The sequence below is a fragment of the Petaurus breviceps genome, unplaced genomic scaffold (assembly GCF_028583685.1).
Source record: "Petaurus breviceps papuanus isolate PSGF00001 unplaced genomic scaffold, PetGlider_PUasm1.0 90879, whole genome shotgun sequence".
Lineage (NCBI taxonomy): Eukaryota > Metazoa > Chordata > Mammalia > Diprotodontia > Petauridae > Petaurus > Petaurus breviceps.
In genome coordinates, this window is record NW_027187368.1 from 12,169,917 (window position 1) to 12,188,664 (window position 18,748).

The 18,748-nt window shown below is 42.3% G+C and overlaps 1 protein-coding gene across 1 annotated transcript in view; it reads left to right on the forward strand.

Annotated features, from left to right (window-relative positions):
• The first annotated feature begins 3,165 nt into the window (after nt 1–3,165).
• NSFL1C (NSFL1 cofactor) overlaps nt 3,166–18,748 on the forward strand; it is a 40,164-nt gene continuing 24,581 nt past the window's right edge. The window contains 8 exon segments of the mRNA XM_069073855.1: nt 3,166–3,358; nt 3,361–3,387; nt 3,390–3,505; nt 5,126–5,223; nt 11,368–11,442; nt 14,832–14,997; nt 16,126–16,218; nt 18,631–18,740. Of these exon segments, the coding sequence (XP_068929956.1) occupies nt 3,199–3,358; nt 3,361–3,387; nt 3,390–3,505; nt 5,126–5,223; nt 11,368–11,442; nt 14,832–14,997; nt 16,126–16,218; nt 18,631–18,740 (845 nt within the window). The 5' untranslated portion in view covers nt 3,166–3,198.

Genomic DNA, 18,748 nt, shown 5'->3' on the forward strand with positions numbered 1-18,748 from the left:
CTCTCTCTCTCTCTCTCTCTCTCTCTCTCTCTCTCTCTCTCTCTCTGCCTCTCCTTCTCCCCCTCCCTCTCTCTCCTCTTCTCTTTCTCTTCTCTCCCTCCTCTTCTCTCTCTCTTCTCTTTTTTCTCTTCTTTCTCTTCTCTCTCTCTTCTTTTTTCTCTTCTCTCTTGTCTCTCTCTCTCCTCTCTTCTCCTCTCTCTCTCTTCCTCTCTCACAGAGGATGCTGGTCTCCTAAAGTAAAGCCTCTGGGTTTTCATCTATTCACCCAGACTCCTTAGGAACTCTTGTCCCAACCTCTGCAGGACAGAAGTTCCCTGCCCTCTCCCCTAAGGTTGAAAGTAGGTATACAGCTTCTGTGCTCAAGCTTATTCTAGAACCAGACCATCTCTTCCTCTTCTTCCCTCTCCTTTACCTCTTCTTTCTTTTCCCTCTCTCCCTCTTCCCCATCCCTTCCTTCCTCCCCATCAACCTCCTCTTCACAACTCTGCTCCTCCCTTCTCCCTTTCCCCCTTCTCCTCTTCTGACACTTCCACCTCTCCTTCCTACCCCTTCCTAGAGTGTTCCTTGGGCTTGTGAAGGGAGAACAAGACTATGTACCCTGTGGCAGGGCATATAAATATATTTAGAGACAGTAGTGTAATGTTATAGTTATAATGTATATGTTTTATGTATATGTATATAGATATATATGATGCTATAGGGGTCATGCTGTCTTGGAGGCAGATGATCTAAGTTCAAAACCTACCCTCTTCTATTTGCTACCTTGGGTAACCATGAGCTAGTCATAATTCTCTGAGACTCAGTTTCCTCCACTGTCAAATGGGGAATAATAATACTCATCCCACTTACCTGGAAAGACTATTAAGAGGAAAGGCTACACCATCATTCAGTCAGTCAATAAACATTTGTTAAGTACTGTTATATACCAGGCAAGCACTAAGGGCTCACTTAGTGACAGAGTCTTCTAGTAGAACCCAGACTCTGGGATGCTGGACCCAGAGTTCTTTCATCTGAATGATAAAGAGCCCTCCACTAATGGGGAAATTGTATTTTTAGTTAAAGGAAGATTCATTTAACTTTTATCTACTCTTCCAAGCACCTAACAAACATTTATGGCTTTCTGAAGCCTTTGCTGGTTACTGGGAGAGATATAAAGTATACTAAGATCAGATATTGATTATAGTGAGATCAGGCAGGTAGGTGGCCCAGTGGATAGAGGGCCAGGCCTGGCACCAAGAAGACCCAACTTCAGATCTGACCTCAGACACTAGCTATGTGACCCTGGGCAGATCATGAGGAACCTGAAACAACCGAACAATAGCAACAACAAAAGATCTAATCAGTGCTCAGAAAACTTGTAAGGTGGGAGGAAAATAAACAGGAATACAATTCACCATAATATGCAGTCTTTCTCATCCCACATATCTGATCTTTTGTTCAAGTCCTGTCTAGTTTGCCTTCCTAACACCTCTCACATGTACCTATTCTCTTCTCTGACACAGCCAACACCTTCATGCAATCCCTGATCATCTCATGCCTGAGCTATTGAAATAACCTCCTTTTTGATATCCCTGCCTCAAGCCTTTTTCCACTCTAGTCCTTCCTCCACTCAGCTATTAAAGCAATCTTCCAAATGACAGGTCTAACCACGTCACTCCCTTATTCAGTATACTCCAATGGCTGGCTCCCTATTGCCTCCGTGATCAAAGATAAAATCTTGTTTCATTTTTAAAGTGCTTCATACACTGCCCTCTTCCTACCTTTCCAGTGGTGTTACTCCCCTCCACATAATCCATGTATGATCCATTAGCATTGGCCTCCATACTGTTCTTCACACAAGAAGTTCCAGGCATTTTCATTGGCTGTCTTCCATTCCTGAATCCCCAGTTCTTTTTGCCTCTTGGCTTCCCTGACTTCCAGCCTCAGCTAAAATCCCACTTCTGCAAGAAGCCCTTGCTGGTCCCCTACAATACTAGTGCCTCCCCTCTGCTGATTGTATTTTATATATTTATATATATATATATAATTTGATATATAGTATGTATGATATATATATATATATATATATATATTATCTGCACATAGTTTTTTGAATGTGTCACTCTTGACCCGGGCTCTGAAGGAAAGGGCAATTTTTGCTTCTCTTTGTATTTCCAGTGCGCTTCACAAAGTGCCTGGCACAAAACAGGTGCTTGATGAATGCTTTTTAATGTAAACATACTACCTAAAAAAAGTTCATTAAATGCATACAAAAGTTACAGAAGGTGGGGTGGCTGTGTTTGGGCTCAAAGGAGATCGGGACTTTAATTGTGAGGGAACGGCAGGAAAGAAAACTTGAGGAAAAAAACCTTTTGGTTGATTTTGGAAAAGCACTTGAGCTGAGGCCTGAAAGTTTCTAGAATAGTGAGAGGGAACCCAGGAATAAATGGACCCATGTCATTCTGGAACAATGGCAGAGCTCATTCTCCTTGATTCCTTAAGTAGAGTTGGTGGGAAGGATAAGCCTTCTTCAAACATCAGGGGATGAGAGGAAGGGATGCCTAGATCATCGTGCTGTCTCCTCTCTAGTTCTCAGTTTGAGATAGTCGAGATTCACCTCAAATAAGGAGACTGAAGAAGTCAGGATTGGCATTTAACTTGTGCTCACCTTCCCTGGCTCTGGACTTTTCAATAATTATCACCTCATTTCAACATTTTAATGCTTTATGAGCATAATGAGTGGGGACATAGTCACTACATTTATTAAGGCCAAGATCTCATTTAATAAGGATTTTCCAAATCACCCATAGAAATATTCCTTATTGGGGGTGCCTAGGTGGCGCAGTGAATACAGCACTGGCCCTGGAGTCAGGAGGACTGAGTTCAAATTCGGCCTCAGACACTTAACACAAAAACCTAGCCATGTGACCTTGGGCAAGTCACTTAACCCCAATTGCCCTGCCTTCTCCCCTCCAAAAAGAAAAAGAAATATTCCTTATTAGGAGGAAAGTTGATGCATGCAGTGTCTGAGCTGTAAGTCTGGTTCAACTGGCTCATTTCACAAATGGGGACAAAATCACAGAAGCAGCAATAAGTTGCATGCCCGAGCTCGCCTAAGTTGCTTCCAGCTCTGACTGCCTATGATCTTGGGATGCTCCCCGGGATGGCGACGGATGCAGTAGCCAGCCCACTTTAACCATCAATGCCCCAGAGCGGGCCATGAGACTGAGACTACTTCCAGAGAGCCACCAGGGGGCGCCAGGAGGTCCGAGCGGCCGCGGGCGTTTCCCACACGGAGGGCATTGTGTGGGACACCGCACGCGGCCCAGGGCGGGAGGGGGCGGGGCTGCGGCCGGAACGCCGCGGCGGGGGCGGGGGCAGCGCGGTGCCGGCCGGAGCGGTTTGGGCGGTGCACCGGGGCAAGATGGCGGAGCGGCAGGAGGCGCTGAGGGAGTTCGTGGCGGTGACCGGGGCCGAGGAGGACCGGGCCCGCTTCTTCCTCGAGTCAGCCGGATGGGACCTGCAGGTAGCAGCGGAGCTGGCGCAAGCGGGCGGGCTGGCGGTCGGACCCTGGGCCGGGGCGGGCAGGGGAGGCCGCGGCGGCCGAAGCGCAGAGTCATCAAGGGGCTGGGGGAGGCCGGGCCGGCCCGGAGGAGGTGGAGGGGCTGGGGGCGGGGATCCTGGGCGCCCGGCCCCGCCCCCATCCTCGCCCTCCACCCTCAGTTTGGAGCCCCTGCCGCAGCCGGCTCTGGGGCAGCGTCTCCCGGGGAGACGGAGGGACGCGCTGCCGGCGGGAGAGCTTCTCCCGGCTTCGCCTCCGCCTAGGGACGAGCAGGCCTGACCCGGCCCCGAGACACACACGTACATGCCCTGGCACGGACCCGGAGACGCCGTGTGCATGTGCGTGCATGCGTGTGTGTGTGTGTGTGTGTGTGTGTGTGTGCTTGACACGGACACGGAGGGAGCCTCAGCTGTGCACGAGCGGGCAGAGGCACATGAGTGGACACACACACATAGATGGACACTCCAGTGGACGCCCACCCCACTCTGGCCCACGCAGATGCTGACACACCGTGACACCTTGACCCCGTGACCATCACTGACGCAAATACAAACACAGACAGATAGGGAAGCTGCCTGATATTCCCCTGGGACCCTGACATCCGCCCTGAGAGATCGCTGCTTCTGCACCATGACAATAACGCACATACCTACAGTGCTTTAAACTTTACCAGTCTGTTTTCCTGTGAAGGAGGTAGTGCAAGTATTATCTCCATTTTGCAGATGAGAAAACTTAGGCCAACGGAGATTATGACTTGCCCAAGCTCATATGACTAGTAAATGGCAAACAACCCACATTTATGCCTGAGTCCAAGACCACTGCTCAGGCTCCTATTTGTGATGCTTCCCCCTCCCCCCTCCCTTCCCTTCCTTTACGCACCTTTCAGCACACTCCACACACTGCTTCAAGAGGATGCAAACCAATTTCCAGGGCTTAATCTCTCTGGTAAATCAAAAAACTAGACTCTTGGAAGCAGACCCAGCCTTCCTGGTTTACCCCCCACTAGCACCTCTCCAGGAGCTTTACCCCAGTAGTCTCTCCTCTATCCAGTTCAAGGCATTGCCATTCTCTTTTTTGCCTTTCTTGGTAGCAGCATTTCTCAGTAAATAGATACAAAATTCCCTCCAGGGAGCAGAGTTAGTGGGGAGAGCTGGCCCAGTTTAAATACCCAGTTGAGGCAGTTCTTAAATTGCCTTGAGCCAAAATGTTTCTCTCTCCCCCTGTGAACTTCTATCAGGGAATACAACACTTGTTTAAGTTTCATCTGGCCTAGCTACTACTGTCATTGTGTCTTCTACACAGTATTTACTTGATTAGAATTTGTGTTTGGGATGGTAGGAAAACAAACTTTGTTTGGACAGAGCTCACGGACTGTCCCGGATGATTGGGATCTTAGAGGCCATCTATCTAGACTTTTACAGAAGAGAAAACTTGAAGCTACTTCTTAGTCTCTTCAATTAATCTCTACCACCAGAATAAGAACTGTGTTTCTCTCTGGTGTTTACTATTTACACACAGGTAAATTAAGTGAAAATACCAGGTAAATTAAGGAGTGTTTTTAAGAGGCCAGTGACTCTCTTTCAGATTGCCCTGGCCAGCTTTTATGAGGATGGAGGTGATGAAGACCTTGTTTCACTTTCCCAGCCAGCACCCAGTTCAATGTCCAGAGGCACAGCTCCCAGGTAAGACCCAGCTTCTAATTTTATCAGTCCACATTAATTGAATTCGTTTTCCAAGGCTTTCCATTGTTTTCCTAATAAAATCCAGATTCCCCAACCTCATATGATAGACTTTCTATAACCTACCTGCTGCCATTTCCAGCATTTCTCTCTTAGATAAATTCTGTGCTCCAAATAGACAGTGCTTTTGTCATTCTTTAATATGTCCTGAGTTTTTCCTTTGTTTCAAGCTGCTTTCCTTTTCCAGGAGTCTATTACCACTGTAAACTACTAACCTTCCCACCTCTAAACATAAAAATTTTCACTGCTGCCTATTGAAGTCTTACCCCTTCTTCAAGTCCTAGCTCCCCTGACACTTCCTTCATGCAATTTTTGCTGTCTTCAGCATCTAGGTGTGATTTTTAGGTCTCTCTTATGGACCTTATCATTTTGCCTTGTTTTATTTAACCCATTAAATTATAAGCTCTAAAGAGAGAATGTGTTTTGCCAGTCTCTATCCTTTGCCCCCACCTCTAGCACCTATCATAGAGCCTTGTCAATACATCAGGTACTCAGTAAATGTTTCTTAATTACATAGTTTAGTTCATGCTCTTCAGAATAGGGTGTGGGACTGCGGCATTCTAGGAGGCACCTCTGTGGTACAATGTGTAGATCTCAGGCCCTAGAGTCAGGAAGTTCAAACTATGCCTCAAATACTAGTGGTATGACTCTGAGCAGTTATTTCATGTCTCTCAACCTTAGTTTTTCATCTGTAAAATGGGGATAATAGCACCTACCTCACTAAGGTTCTTGTGACAATCAAATGATATAAGGTGTAAAACTCTCCACAAGCCTTAAAATGCTATATAAATGCTAGCTGTTATTACTGTTATCACAGGTTTTAAAAAGTTTTATCCTTTTATCTGTATTGGAGTCAGTGATAAGGAATAAAAGCAGAAGATTCTAGGTTATCTTGAAGTTAACCAAGAAAAAAACCCTAATCACAGAATTTTTCAAGTCACACATTTCTTTTAAATATATTTATGACTATGAATGTAGAAAGTTTACTCAGGTTCTGCCATTATAAAACATAAGAGGGATTAAATTTCTCATCAGAGAAAATGTTACAATGGAGGCTGGAGGACAGTCTGGTAACATACTGTACTGGGGATTCCTGCACTGACAGGATATCATTTCTAAGATCCTTTTTCATTTGGGCTTCTCTGAATTGTAGTATCCTTACTTAGGGTCATGGGTGAATGGGATCAGATTAAAGTGAACATCAAAAGCATCCTTGAATGGAGGGAAAAAAGGTCCCCAAAGGGCACAGTTTGCAGCCTGAGTTTGGAAAGAAGGAGCTCCAGGTATTTCCTCCCTCTCCAGTGAAGTAGGAGGCCAGATTTATGAAATAACTATGTTAATGAGCTTTCAGATGTTTTGAAGTCATTAGTTGGCACTGCTGCTTTTGCCCATGTCTGCTCTCTTGCGAAGGTAATGTTCAGTAATCTGGTCCCCAAAGAAGTTCAAAGGATGATTTGAGGAATACCTCTGGATTTTCTCCTAGAAGGGAAAAAAAAGGATATAGGCACTTATATAGCACTTGCTATGTGCTAGGTGCTGTGCTAAGTGCTTTTACAAATATTATCTCATTTCAGCCTCCCAACAACTTGGCAAGCTAAGTGCTATTATTATCCCTATTTTACCCCAATGGAGGAAACTGAGGTAAACATTTTAAATGACTTCTCCCCTGAGTCATACAGCTAGTTACTATCTGAGGATAGATTTGAACTCAAGTCTTGCTGACATCAAGCCTAGCACTTTATCCACTGCTCCACCAGTAGCATTTTCAGTAGCTGTTTTGAAGAACAGAATAGTCAGATTATGCTATGGCCTCATTCACTTGTGCTCACTAATGTATATTTTGGACAGAAAATAATACATTTTTGCTTAAATTCTTAGCCTGCCTGTGTATGCAGATAAAATTTTCATTTAACCAGAGTAAATGAAACACTCACTTGTTCTTTCTCTCTCCCTCTCTCCTTCTCTCCTTTCCTCCCTACTTCCCTCCTTTTCCCCCTCCCCCTCTCCCTCTCTTCCACTCTCTCCCTTTCTGTCTTTCTCCCCTTCTCCCCCAGCCTTACATCCACCCTCTACCCCCAACATTTCCAAAACTAAAAACACTGTCTTTCCCCCCAAGCTCTTCCCTGCCTTCCTGTGAAGGTACTGCCATCACCAGTCCTCCACACTTAAAACCTAAGTAGCATCCCAAATTTCGCTTCTTTCTCACTGTCCATATCCAATCAGTTGCCAAGTCCTGTTTCTGCCTTTGTAGCATCTCTCCTCTGATACTCCTACCACTCTGTACAGGCTCTCATCACTATTGCAGTAGCTTACCAATTGGTCTCCCTGCCTCAAGTCTCTCCCTGTACCAGTTCTTACCTGTCATATGTATCTTCCTAAAGTGCAGGTCTGACAATGTCATGTTCTCCCCTTCCCTACCCCCATTTATATCAACTGCATTACCTCCCCCCCCCCTCCGAAATCAACTGTAAAATCCTATCTTTGGCCTTCAAAGCTCTTCATAACTTGCCTCCCTTCCACCTTTCCAGTCTTCTAATGCTTTATACTTTCCCTTCTTACTCCTTTGACACTGGCCTCCTTGCTGTTCCTCACTTGAGATACTCCATCTTTTGACTCCATACATTTTTGCTTGCTGTCTCCCATGCGTAAAATGCTCTCCCTCCTTATCTCTATTTCCTGGCTTCTTTCATGTCTCAGCTAAAGTTCCATCTTATTCAAGAAGCTTTTCCTAGTCCTCCTTAATCTTACTGCCTTTCCTCTGAGATAATCTCCAGTTTACCCTGTATGTATCCAATTTGTTCCTAGCTGTTTACATATCATCTCCCCATTTGGACTGTGAACTCCTTGAGAGCAGGGACTATGTTTTGCCTAGACCAGAAACACAAAGACCAGTTAGGAAGTATAGGGTGTTGGCAGTTTGAATGGATTGATGTTATAGAAGTAAAATTGGCAAGACAACTCTGGGAAATAAATTGAGTATTGAAGGAGAGAGATGAGAGATGGAAAAATCAAAGAAGACAATGACATTTCAACCCCAAGTAGAGGTGGTGATAATAATAGAAATACAGAATGTGGGAGGAGGAACAGGATTTTTGGTAGCAGCATTGACTTTGGATAGGTTGAGTTTGAGGTACTTTAGGTAAAGATGGACAACAGCATTTGGAGATTTGGGAACGAAAGTTCAAGGTAAAGATTAGGACTACATACATAGAATTAAGAATCATCTGCATAGCAGATGACTGAGTGCTGGAATGGATTACCTCAAGGGAGGGAATGTAAAGGAAGAAGAGATGACCTTTCACAGATACTCACACTTAGGTGTTGTAGAAGGTTGATGAAATAGGAGAACCTGGAGAGAGAACAGTGATACACACTAAGGTAAAAGATAGACCCCAAGTGGGTATAGTCTTAGAAGTTGCAGAAAGATGAATGAGAAAAGACCTTTCGATTTAGTGATTAGAAGGTCATTGGTGACTTTTGAGAGAGCCTTTTCAAGAACAGGGCTTGGGTTGCAAGCCCAGATTGCAGGAGACTCAAGTAAAAGGTGGTTAAAGTGTACAAAGCAAATGGAGACCACTCTTTCTTTCTAGTTTCACAGTGACTGGGATAAAAGATAATATAGATTGAGAAATGAGGGGATAGCAGCATTGGGGAAGGAGCTAGTAGTTAGAGTTTGAAGACTGTCTTTCTGTTCATTTTAATAGCGATAGTATTTAAAGCCTCTTGATAAAAAATTTTGTCTTGAAGAATGGATTTAGGGACAGAGACCACTGGCCAAAGTAAATGAGTATGAAAGAAAGAGAATATTTGGAAGACTTTATCATCACAGATGCAAGATTTGTTCCGTCTTTTGAAGAGGGTTTGAGTGTGACTGAAATCTAACAAAACTTCCTAATTATGAAAAATGTTAGTGAAATTTATCTCTGATGAAAAGTCATAGAATCATCATCATTGCAATCAGTTGGACCTATCTTGGATGCAAGTTCTGGGGAACTCAGCCAGCCCTGGCAGGGAGTCCACTTGCTGACTCAGTCTGTCATTGTCCTCTTATTTCTAGGGGATAGAACCTCAGAGATTTCTGTCACCCAATTGTCCTCTTTGTTGTGAATGTTTGGTCTTTTCCTCCCTCCCCCCTCCAATTCAGCTTGAGATTACTTTTTAGTGAAACAGTTCTTTCCTCTGTATCTATCCTCATTGGCCTGCATGGTTTATTTGTTTTTTTCTTTTCTTGTGTTACAATGAAGCTGATTTTTTTTTCTTTATTTTAAAATACCAAGGAAAGATATTCTTTATCTCTAACTTGGCCATCTGAGAAACTCAGAGCAATATTTGAGGACAGGTTTGTACTAGGAAAACTGCACCAGAATTAAGGAAAGTGAATTAACCCTTCTTATGACTAGTCCAGCTTGGTTTTGTATATATTAATAGTTGTGTTGTAGAGTGTATGGGGGGGGGGGGCGCAGTTGGGGTTAAGTGACTTGCCCAAGGTCTCACAGCTAATAAGTGTTACGTGTCTTTGGTCAAATTTGAACTCAGGTCCTCCTGACTTCAGAGCCAGTGTTCTGTTCACTGCACCACCTAGCTGCCCCATAGAGTATGTTTTTTAAAAATACTAGTAAACAATTCCAACACACTAGAAGTAAATTATTTACCTAGTATAGACCCAGCTTTTATGAGAGCTTAAATTAAGGCTGCATGTTTAAAAGTGGTACCATTGCTCCTCAGAATAGTACTTCTTCATTGGTTCTCTCACATGTCCATTGAGAAGAAAAATATAACATTGTTTTGAACAGGATAGGGATGGAAACTGCCTTTTCATTGATAAAGACAACTCTCAAGTGTGATAACTCCCTCTATTCCAGTAGCTTTGTACCTTTAATGCAAATTATAGTCTTAGAGAGCTACCTAGTGAAGTCAGACTCATAGAAATGGAGACTACTAAACCATATGCAAGGATCCTGTGGGCCACATTTTGACTTAGAAAACCACATATTAGCATTATCCATGTTTTATGTTACTCATTTTGTTCAATAATTTCCAGTTATATTTTAATCTGGTATGGGCATGTGTTAGACACCTCTGGCCTAGAGAACTAAAAGGTTAAGTAACTTGCCCATAGTCATAGAGCTAGTATGTTGGCTTGAAATTTGAACCCATGTCTTCCTGACCTCAGGGCCAGGTCACTGTTTACCACAGCACATTGCCTTTTTTAGTTGACCCTATATATTATTAATGCATGGGAACAGAATATAAAAGTATTGCCAGATACTTGCATTGTATCTCCCAGCTAGAGGAAACATGTGGTAGTGTGAAGAGCTCTGGGTTCAAATCCTATCCCTTTTTCACTTAATGAGCTGTGTGACCCTGGACAAGTTATTTAGTCTCTCTGAGCCTCATCTGTAAAGATAATAACTTTTGAACAGCCTGATTCATAGGGTTGTTATGAAGAAGGTACAGTGTAATTGTGAGTAGTTACTATTATTTTTAGTAATATTAACTAAAAGCAGAATCTCTAGATCATGAGTTAACTTTTTCTTTTGGTGCTATGGACCTCTTTCATGGCCTGGTCAAGCCTCTGGCTTTCTTATTAGAAGAATATTTTTAAACAAAATATATTTTTTAAAAAGCTTACCCAGGGGCGGCTAGGTGGCACAGTAAATAGAGCACCAGCCCTATAGTCAGGAGGACCTGAGTTCAAATCTGGCCTCAGACACTTAACACACACACACACACACACAAAACTAGCCGTGTGACCTTGGGCAAGTCACTTAACCCCAGTTGCCCTACTTTCCCCCTCCAAAAAAAAAAAGCTTACCCATTCCAAATTAAGAACCCACCCCTAGGGGCGGCTAGGTGGCTAAGTGGATAGAACTGCAGCCCTGGAATTAGGAGGATCAGAATTCAAATCTGACCTCAGACACTTTGTAGCTGTGTGACCCTGGATAAGTTAGTTCAGCCCAATTAACCCCCCCCCCCCCAAAAAAAAAAAAAAAAACAGACAAACAAAGAACCCACCTCTGCTCTAGAAGTTGGAGCTTGGCATTCATTGGTGCAGAGAATCATTTTATCTCCTTTTTGATTCTCCAGTGACAACAGGGTCACATCATTCAGAGACCTTGTTCATGCCCAAGAAGATGATGAAGATGATGAAGAGGGTCAAAGGTAAGTGAATTTTTATTAAAATATGCTGCCAGTCCTTTGAAACGTACATATTTGCACTATGAGACCTACAATTAATATGATCCCATTTATAATATCCATAAAGTAATCCAGTTAATTATCATTCACTATGTTAGATAACCCCTCTCAGTCTCTGTTCCTCATAAGGTCCTATACCAGAGAAAGTCTTTTGTTGCTTACAGATTGGTCACAGTCTCCTGTTTCTCAAGGTTCTGAGATAATTTTATAAGGGATTCTAAGTAAGCAGAACTTCTTAAATAGGCACACCCTGCCTAATGTTATTAATAAGTTCTGACAGGAGACAGTGTTTCAGAGGGGGTAGTTCTGTAGAAAGTGCTGAAGCAGAAGAAGCAGGAGGAATAAGAGGGTAGATAGAAGGAGGGAGTCATTTAACCACCATCCTGAATCACATTATACTGGATTTAATGTAGGGGATTAGTCTCAGCTGTGTTATTGCAAAGCTTTGTTGGTTGTGGTACCATTAAACAAACTTCCTATACTTGAATACAATGATCAGATCACTTTTTATATACTTTGGTTTGTTCATTTTTTCAATAAACACCAAACACCTACCACATGCAGAGAACACTCTTTCATGGGGAGAAAACAATATGATGACTGTTAAGGAAATACTCTAACTCCATAATTACTGCTTAAGTGAAAAATCATTGCTTTAGATCTGAAAGAGACCTTAGATTCCACTTCCAATTTTACAAGCAAAGAAACTGAAGCCTGGAGAAGTAGAAAGAAGTTAAATGACTTGGCCAAGGTTACATAGGTAGCAAATGAAAAGCTGGGATCATATAAGATTTCTGACCATTCACTTTGTGATCTACAAGTTCACTGAAGAATCATAACCTTTTAGGAGTGGATGGAATCTTAGGGACTTATGACTCTTGTTCCTTTAGAGATCAGAAAACTGGGGTCCCAAGAGGAAGGGAAAATACTATGGTTATATACTGAGTTAGTGGTATTGTTGGGACTAAAATCTGAGGCTCTTGACTCCTGCCTCTGGTGCTTTTCCCACTATACTAGTTAGTAAATCTGCTTTAAAACTTTCTTGTGTAACATGGTGGGATTGAAAGTACATTGAATATTAAGATTATTATCTTCACTCTTCTGCTTAATGCTTGTGGGATCTTGAGGAAGTCATATAACTTCTCTAGCCACAGTTTGCTCAGCTATCAAATGAGTCGGTTTGAACTAGAGTACCTCTAAGGTGATCTAGTCAGCCATAAATCTTCTGGTCTTTCCTTTTAGGGATAGAGACTGGATCTGCTATCTTATTGGTGGAGGAAGTTTGCTGGGAATAACTGTCTCTACAAATTTAATTTAGCATTTCCTCTGCTGTTTCTCATGTTACAAAGTTGCCATTGGAAGCACCAAGAAATCCAGTGACTTTCCCAGGGTCAAACATGTGTCACAAGTGGGACTTGAACCAGTCTATATCAGAAGGGTTTTAACCTGCCTTTGAGGCCAGCTCTCCTTTATTCTATGCCCCCCTCAAGCAGTCACATACTTTAGTTTAACAAGTGACCATTTATATACTAGGGCTTTGAGCTCTCTGAGTAAAAGCACATTCATTGTCAATACCTACTTTGTCCATTCTTTTAGTCTGCCTTCCCCAACCAAACCCCCCCAAGATACCTTCCCTCAATGCTCTGATCCTGACACCTGCCTTGTAGCCTCAGTATTTCACATTGGAAATGAAGCTGGTGCTTTTGTATTAGTCTGGCTGAGAGCTTTGGCCTCACATCCCCACCACCAAAGGAACAACTCAGAGAAACAATTTAGCTGTTAAAGTTCCAAAGACAGAACTGATTTTCATAGCTTGTCAGTTGTGTGCTGTTGACAGAATCACGGAGTGGAACAGATCACAGGATTGAAATGAGCTCTGACTATTGGCAAGCTGGCAGCTTTACTTTCCAGGCCATGGCACAAGGTACTGCAGAAACTCAGATGACACTGCTGTACTGAATCTGCCCCAACTTCACATCGCACTTTTTTTGCACCTCTAATGCACTGATTTGATGTTGTACATGTAATCTGTGTTGCTGTCTGATCCCCATCCTAGACTACGAACTCTTTGAGGGCAAGAATCATATCTTATATAAATCTTAGTGCTTTCAGTGCCTAGCATGGTGCTCTGTATGCTAAAGTCACTTAACAAATGTTCATTGTATTGTAAATAACAAGAGAAACCCTGATCAAAAAAGTTTTTTTTTAATTACCCTGTCTTTGAGAATTAAGTAAATAAAATCAGCATGTAACCCTAACCTCACTGATCCCTTCTCTTCATAATATCCTGTGTCCATGCTGGCCAGAGCTAGGGATTGAGGTTAAAAAAAGGTATTACTATTTAACTTCTCTGAGCCTCAATTTCTTCATCTACAAAATGGGGATACTTGTGCTTCAGAGTTGTTACAAGGATGAAAATGAGATAACACTAATAAATTCTTTTAAATTAGATTTCTAGCTTATTGAAGGCAAAGCTTGCATTTATCTCTATGTCCCCTCTTAGCATCTACCACAGTTCTCTCTGCCCTGTGGTTTAGGTATTGAATTTATACAGTGACTATAATAGCATGTATTTGTATCATACTTTACAGTTTTATAATGTCCCTTGTAATTAAGCCTGAATCTTAAGTCCTGAAAGATGCTTACTAGCTCTATGAGGGCAGGTCATACAACTTTTAAGCTTCAATTCTCTCAATCTTGAGATTAAAGAAAGTTAATACTCAAAGTGCTTCCATTATAGGGTTAATATGAGGAAAGTACTTTGTAATCTTTTTTTTTTTATAATCTTTTAAGTTCTGTTTAGATGTTACTTCTTGTTAGATTATTTCATTTGAGTCTTACACTCCTGTCAGATAAGTAGGTCGAGCAGTATTTCTTCCCATTCTACAAAAGAAAAAAATGAGGCTCAGAGAGATATGACATATCCAAGGTCACATAACTGTTTGGTGGTTCTTACTTCTGCTATGCCATTTGGCCTCCCTAGATATTTAGCATTACTAGTATAAAGTTGAACAGTCATTTGGTTCCCAAACTATACTCCCTACTAACTCAGTCAGCCCTGCAGCTATCTCCTGGAAAGTCATTGATCAAATGAATAACTAAATAATAACTTACATTTGCATAGTGATGGTTGAAAAGCACTTTCTATACATGGTTCGTTTGATCCTTATAATTTCCCTGTGAATTAGGCAGGGAAGGGGTTAATATTATTCCCATTTTATGAACTTGAGGTTCAGAGAAGTTAAGGAAGTTACCAGTAAGTGATAGAGCTGGAACTCAGACCCTATTGATTCCAAGCTCAGTGCATGATCTAATTCCAAACCTTCAATGTCAGAGGCCTTTCTTCTATGCAGGTTTTACGCCGGAGGCTCAGAGAGAAGTGGACAGCAGATTGTTGGTCCTCCAAGAAAGAAAAGCCCCAACGAGTTGGTGGAAGATCTCTTCAAAGGTGCCAAGGAACATGGAGCAGTGGCTGTCGATCGAATGGCTAAGAGCCCTGGCGAGAGTAGCAAGCCAAAAGTGAGAAGCAGGGTCATGTTTGCTTCCTGCAATGAGCACAGTTTTCTTTTTGTAGACGAGCCCTTCATGATAATAACCATCACTTATCTCATGTTGTATGGCTACACAGCAGTCCACATCCCTCACCTCTCTTGATTCTCACAACAGTCCTTTGGGGAGTGAAGGGCTAATCTACTTTGTCCTGGTTTTCAGATGAAGAAATGGGAGGTTCAGAAAGATGACTTTACTTGCCCAAGTTAACTGTTTCCACCACAGAAGTAACTTGTTTTCTTTTTGTTCCTAACTAACTGTTAGGATTATCTTTTTTTTTTTCAAAGTTACAGCATTTTCCATCTTAGGGAAGAATATTAGAAGTAAAATCAGTAAGCATTTATCAGGTGCCTTCTCTGTGCTAGGCACTAAGGATTCAAAGAAAGCCCCCAAAATAGTCTCTGCTCTCAAGGAGTTCACAGTCTAATGAGGGAGACAACTTGCAAACAACTATTCAAAAAAGATAATATCTAGCCCCCATCTAAAATGCATTGTTTAGAGTCACAAAATTGGAAGGGACCTTAAACAGCTTAGCATTCAACTCTTTCCCTAATAAAGGAATCTTGTCTATAGCATCCCTGTCATGTGACCATCTAGGCTCTGCTTAAAGAGACAAGATAGTGTAATGAAAGGAGCACTGAATTTGAAGTTAAAGGATAGGATGTGGATCCTGGCCCTACTACTTAAATCTTTTCAACCTTAGGGTTAGTCCATGGACCTTTCTTTTATCTGTAACATGAAGAGATTGAGCTGGATGATAGCTCATTTTGCTCCAAGCTCTAAATCCTTTGGTTCTGTGACTTTAAGTGACAGAATACTGTTACTTCATTAAGATAAATAGTCTATTGTCAGACAATGCTAACTGTTATAAAGTTCTTCCTTAGATCTTTCTCCTTTAACTTCTAATTGGGCCTAGTTCTCTTCTATGGCTGAATAAATCTAATTTCCCATCTTCATGACAGCCTGTCAAATATTTAAAGACATTATTCATTCTACTTCTGAGTCATACTCTTTAATAAAATTCCTGCCATTTTTGAGACTCAAAAACGGTTGTTCACAATTCCTACTTTACTTATTTTGCTTATCCATCTTTTGCAGCCATTTGCAGGGGGCGGATACCGTCTTGGGGCAGCCCCGGAAGAGGAGTCTGCCTATGTAGCAGGAGAGAGACGACAATTTTCTGGCCAAGATGCGAGTATCCTTCTCTCACTTCTGAAGGGACACCCCTCAATGTTCTGTTTTTTAGTAGAAGGAGGCTGTCTCCTACTTAGAGACCTCCACAGCAGTGGAGTATGGGGAGGTTTTTCTAGAATTATGGAGTGAGAGCTAATAACTGAGTAAAAATCTCCAAGGGCTCGTTTTAAACCTAATCAGGCTGAGTTGTTTAAGGTAAAGGATTGAAAGATAAGGATGGAATGGATAGAAGAAAAGGGAATATTGAATGCATTTGCATAGAAGAAGCATAGGACAAGAAAAGTCAGTCTGTGAGCATTTGTTAGGCACTTAGTATATGCCGGGCACAGTGCTAAGTGCTAGGGATACAGAGGCAGAAATGAAACAGTTTTGCCCTTAAAGAGTTTACAGTCTAACGGGAGCGTCGTGAGGCGGGGACAGCACACATATATGTAGAAATAGATACAAGGTGATCTGAGGGGAAAGTATTAACAGCAGTGGAAATCAAGAAGGGTTTCTTGTAGAAAGGAGCACTAGGCTGGACCTTGAAGGAAATTAGGGATTTGAAGAGCCCAGGGAGAAGAGGAAGTTGACTCCTCCCAGGCGTGGGACATAGACACCTGTGCGAAGGCACATAGGTGAGAAATGGAATGTCATGAGGGAGGAAAAGAATGAAGGCAAGTTTGGCTGTAAAATGTTGTGTGTGGAGGCAGCCATGTGTAATTAGGGCGGAAAGTAGATTCAGGCCAGGTTACGAAAGACTCGAAATGCTAAATAGAGGAATTTTATTTGGTGCTGTAGGTGATAGGGAGCCACTGGAGTTTATGGCAGCTGAGTGGGGAATGGATTGCATTGATGAGAAACTTGAGACCAGGCAACCAATTTGGAGGCAATAATTCAGGTGAAAGGAGATGAGGGCCTAAACAAAGGGGGTGGTGAGTAGTGGTGGAAAGAGATGGGCAGAGATGTGGTGATAATGATAGCTAGTATTTACATAGTGCTTTAAAGTTTGCAAAGTGCTTTATATGTATTATCTCATTTAATGGTCACAACTTCTCTGGGAGGAAAGTGCTATTATTATCATACCCCATTTTACAGATGAGGAAACTGAGGGCCAGAAAGCTTAAATGACTTGCCCAGCATTACACAGCTAGTGTCTGGATTCAAACTCAAGTATTCCTGACTCAAGTCCAACAGTGTGGTAAAGATAGAAACAATAAGATTTAGCAAATGAGTGGAGATATGGGATGAGTGTGAGTTGAGACTAACATTAAGGTCATAGACCTGGGTAAATGAAACAAGAATGGTGCCCTCAGCAGAAATAGGTTTGGAAGGGGATGGAGGTGGTAGAGTACAGAGATAATGAATTCAGTTTTGAACATGTTGTGCTTAAGATTCATACAAGACAACCAGTTTTGAAATGTCCAGTGGATAGTTAGTGATGTGAGATTGGTGAGGACTGGATATATAGATTTCGAGTCATCTGTGTAGAGGTGATAAGTTAACCCCATAGGAACTTAGGAGATCACTGAGGAAGGATGTGTAGAGAAATAAGAAGCCCCAAAACAAAGCCTTTACAGACACCCACAGACAGGAAGTATAATATGTTGATGACCCAACAAAAGGAGGGGTAAGTAAGACAGATAGGAAGAAAACCCAAAGCAGTCACAAAAACCTAAGGAGAAAAGAGTGTGCAGCAGGAGATATCAAAAAGAATGAGGGAAAAAGGCCGTCAGATTTGGCAATTTTAAGATCTTTGATGACTTTGGAGAGGCCAATTTTGTTGGAGAATTGAGATTGCAGATGGTCATGTAGTGAAATTCTTGAGGAAAGAGGGGGAATGACTTGGGGCTCAGTATCTGGGTCCTAGTGTCAGCTCTGCTCTTCCTTCATTATGTAGTCCTTGCTGAGCCTTCGTTTCTCTAGCCATCCATTTCCTCATCTGTAAAATGAAAGGTTTAGGCTCAAGCAGTTCTGGTTTTTTGTTGTTGTTGTTGTTGGTTTATTTTTGGAGGGGGGAAGGCAAGGCAGTTGAGGTTAAGTGACTTGCCCAAGGTTACATGGCTAGTAATTGTTAAGTCTGAGGTCAGATTTGAACTCAGGTCCTCCCAACTCCAGGACTAGTGCTCTATTCACTGCACCACCTAGGCACTCCGGCTCAAGCATTTCTAAAGACCCTTTCAGCTCTCAAGTTATTTCAGTCTGTAAAGCATAGTTGGGAGCTCCTGGTGAGGTAGAAAGAAAGGGGACTGAATGAAACCAGTGTCAGGCAGTTACAAGCAGGGTGGCTGTGAAAGCACTGGGTGACAGTGAAGGATAATTTTGGCAAATCAAGATGAAATTTCTAATATGGGAGTTAGTAATTTGGATAAAGGAATTGGCTTACTATTGAATTATTCTAAATGTGCTGATGTCATCTTATAATTCCAGGTGCATATAGTATTGAAGCTCTGGAAGAGTGGATTCAGCCTGGACAGTGGTGAGCTGAGAAGCTACCAGGACCCATCTAATGCCCAGTTTCTGGAGTCTATCCGAAGAGGGTAGGCAG